The sequence below is a fragment of the Sprattus sprattus genome (assembly GCF_963457725.1).
Source record: "Sprattus sprattus genome assembly, chromosome: 1".
Classification (NCBI taxonomy): domain Eukaryota; kingdom Metazoa; phylum Chordata; class Actinopteri; order Clupeiformes; family Clupeidae; genus Sprattus; species Sprattus sprattus.
Window position 1 is genome coordinate 23,397,557 of NC_137920.1, and position 2,500 is coordinate 23,400,056.

The 2,500-nt window shown below is 50.5% G+C and overlaps 1 protein-coding gene across 1 annotated transcript in view; it reads left to right on the plus strand.

Moving 5' to 3' along the window:
* The window catches only part of LOC308368663 (3',5'-cyclic-AMP phosphodiesterase 4C-like), a gene marked incomplete at both ends in the record, with an annotated part of 22,641 nt that overhangs the window by 5,044 nt on the left and 15,097 nt on the right, over positions 1-2,500 (plus strand). Inside the window, one exon of the mRNA XM_080842888.1 lies at positions 995-1,251. Coding sequence (XP_080699014.1) covers positions 995-1,251 — 257 coding nt within the window. The remainder of the gene's footprint in view (positions 1-994; positions 1,252-2,500) is intronic.

Sequence of the window (2,500 nt, forward strand, 5' to 3'; positions counted from 1 at the left end):
ACACACACACACACCCACACACACACACACAGATGTGAGAAGGACTCTCTCTCTCTCACACACACACACACACACACCCTACAAACACGTAGCCACTCTTTCTTTCATTCATTCTGTCATTCTTTCTCTCCTTTTCCCTCTTTTTGTCATATCCTCTGTCAAGGGCACACACATACACCTGTGTGCATGAAAATACACATTTGCAGACACCCACACCCATACACATCGCTCACATACACACACTCACACAACCATACACACACACACACACTCACACAGCCATACACACACACTCACACATCCATACACACACACTCACACAACCATACACACACACTCACACACCCATGCACACACACACACACTCACACAACCATACACACACACTCACACACCCATACACACACACTCACACGCACTCACACACCCATACACATACAAACACACTCACACACCCGTAGACATACTCACATACACACACTCACACCCATACACACACACACACACACTCACACAACCATACACACACTCACGCGCACTCACACGCACTCACACACCCATACACATACAAACACACTCACACAACCATACACACACACTCACACACCCATACACACCTCATAGGTAAAGAAACACACATTCTTTCAGACACACACATATGGGTCTGATGGTTGTTTGTTATCCCCCTGTCAAAGTATGCTAGTGATTATACCTTTTCATTTTTGTCTCTCTCTTTCTCCCTTCTCTCTTCTCTCTCTCTCTCTCTCTCTCTCCCTCTGTCCCTCCTCTCTCTCTCCCTTCTCTCTCTCTCCTCTCTCTCTCTCTCGCCCTCTGTCCCTCATCTCTCTCTCTCTCTTGTCTATCTCTCTCCCTTTTCTCCCTCTTTCCCTTCTCTCTTTCTCTCTCTCTCTCTCTCTCTCTCTCGCTCTCTCTCTCTCTCCCTCTCTCTCTCTCGCTCCCTCTCTCTCTCTGTCTCTCTCTTCCTCGTCCCTAGGACCATGACACGTCAGAGGACGGGGAGAAGGAGGAGTCAGCACGCTACAGCCGCTCCTACACGTCGGGCAGCACGCTGGGGGCGGAGCTCCGACGTGGGCGGAGCCACCGGCTCTCCTCCAGCCTGCAGGTGCCGTGCTGGCTCCGCCCCCGAGACCGCGCCCGCTCGCCAGAGGTGCTGAGCATCGTGCCCCGCCCCACGACCCTCCCCCTCCGCATCCCGCCACGCATAGACATCACACAGCCTGACCCCGACAGGTGAGAGAGAGTGTGTGTGTGTGTGTGTGTGTGTAAACGTATTCACACAGGAGGCGACCCTGAGAGAGAGTGTGTGGTAACGTATTTTGTTCGTGTCTGTGTGTGTCTGTAGTTAGTGAAGGTTTGTGTGTCTGGCAAGGATCTGTGTGCATGTGCGTGTGTGTGTTTGTGTGTGTGCGTGTGTGTGTATGTGTGCGTGTGTGTGTCTGTGTGTGCGTGTGTGTCTGTGTGCTTGTGCGCGCGTGTGTGTGCATCTACAGGGTGCTCTGTGTGCAAAGTAGCCATCCTCATCCCATACAGGAGACACTTAAAGCATGTGGTGGTTGGGCATAGATATCTGCCAGTAGTTTCCTTATTGTTTTATATTTCCTCATGCTATTGTGTGTGCCAGAAATACTCAAATGTGACAAGTAAGAGTGGGTCACACATTGTGTGTGTGTGTGTGTGTGTGTGTGTGTGTGTGTGTGTGTGTGTGTGTGTGTGTGACATGTTACGTGTGTGACGTGTTTGTGTGTTTGTGTGTTTGTGACGTGTGACGTGTGACATGTGACGTGTGTGTGTGTGTGTGTGTGTGTGTGTGTGTGTGTGTGTGTGCGTGCGTGTGTGTGTGTGTGTGTATGTGTGTGTGTGAGTGAGTGACGACTCCGTGTTAGGTCAGTGAAGCGTTGGTGCTTGGAGAACACAGCTGTGATGAGCTCTGAGACCGTGTGTGAGTCAGGAGTGTGATTCAGACAACACACACCCGTGCGCCTGTGTGTTAGTGGGACAGTGATATCATGAGTGTGTGTGTGTGTGTGTGTTAGTGGGACAGTGATATCATGATGCCTTGCTGGAGGGGTTGCTGGGGTGTGTGTGTCTTTGTGTGTATGTGTGAATGTGTGTATGTGTGTCTCTGTGTGTCTGTGTCTCTTTGTGTGTATGTGTGTGTCTGTGTGTGTGTTTGTGTGTGTGTGTGTGTGTGTGTGTGTGTGTGTGTGTGTTTGTGTGTGTGTGTATGGAGGTGGGGGTGGGGGGTCTTACTGTTAGCATAGAGCTACTGTGGCTGCCAACTGGGTCTCAGCTGACAAGACAAGCTGTCTCGGAGAGAAGCCTCTGTACTGTTCAGTGTGTTTGTGTGTGTATTAGAGAGAGTGAATGTGTGCGTGGTCGTGTGTGTGTGTGTGTTTTTGTCTGTGTGTGTGTGTGTGTGTGTGTGTGCTAAGTGAAGGGGGTTGTACTTCAGTTGAAGTTGAAGTCAGAGAGAGAGACA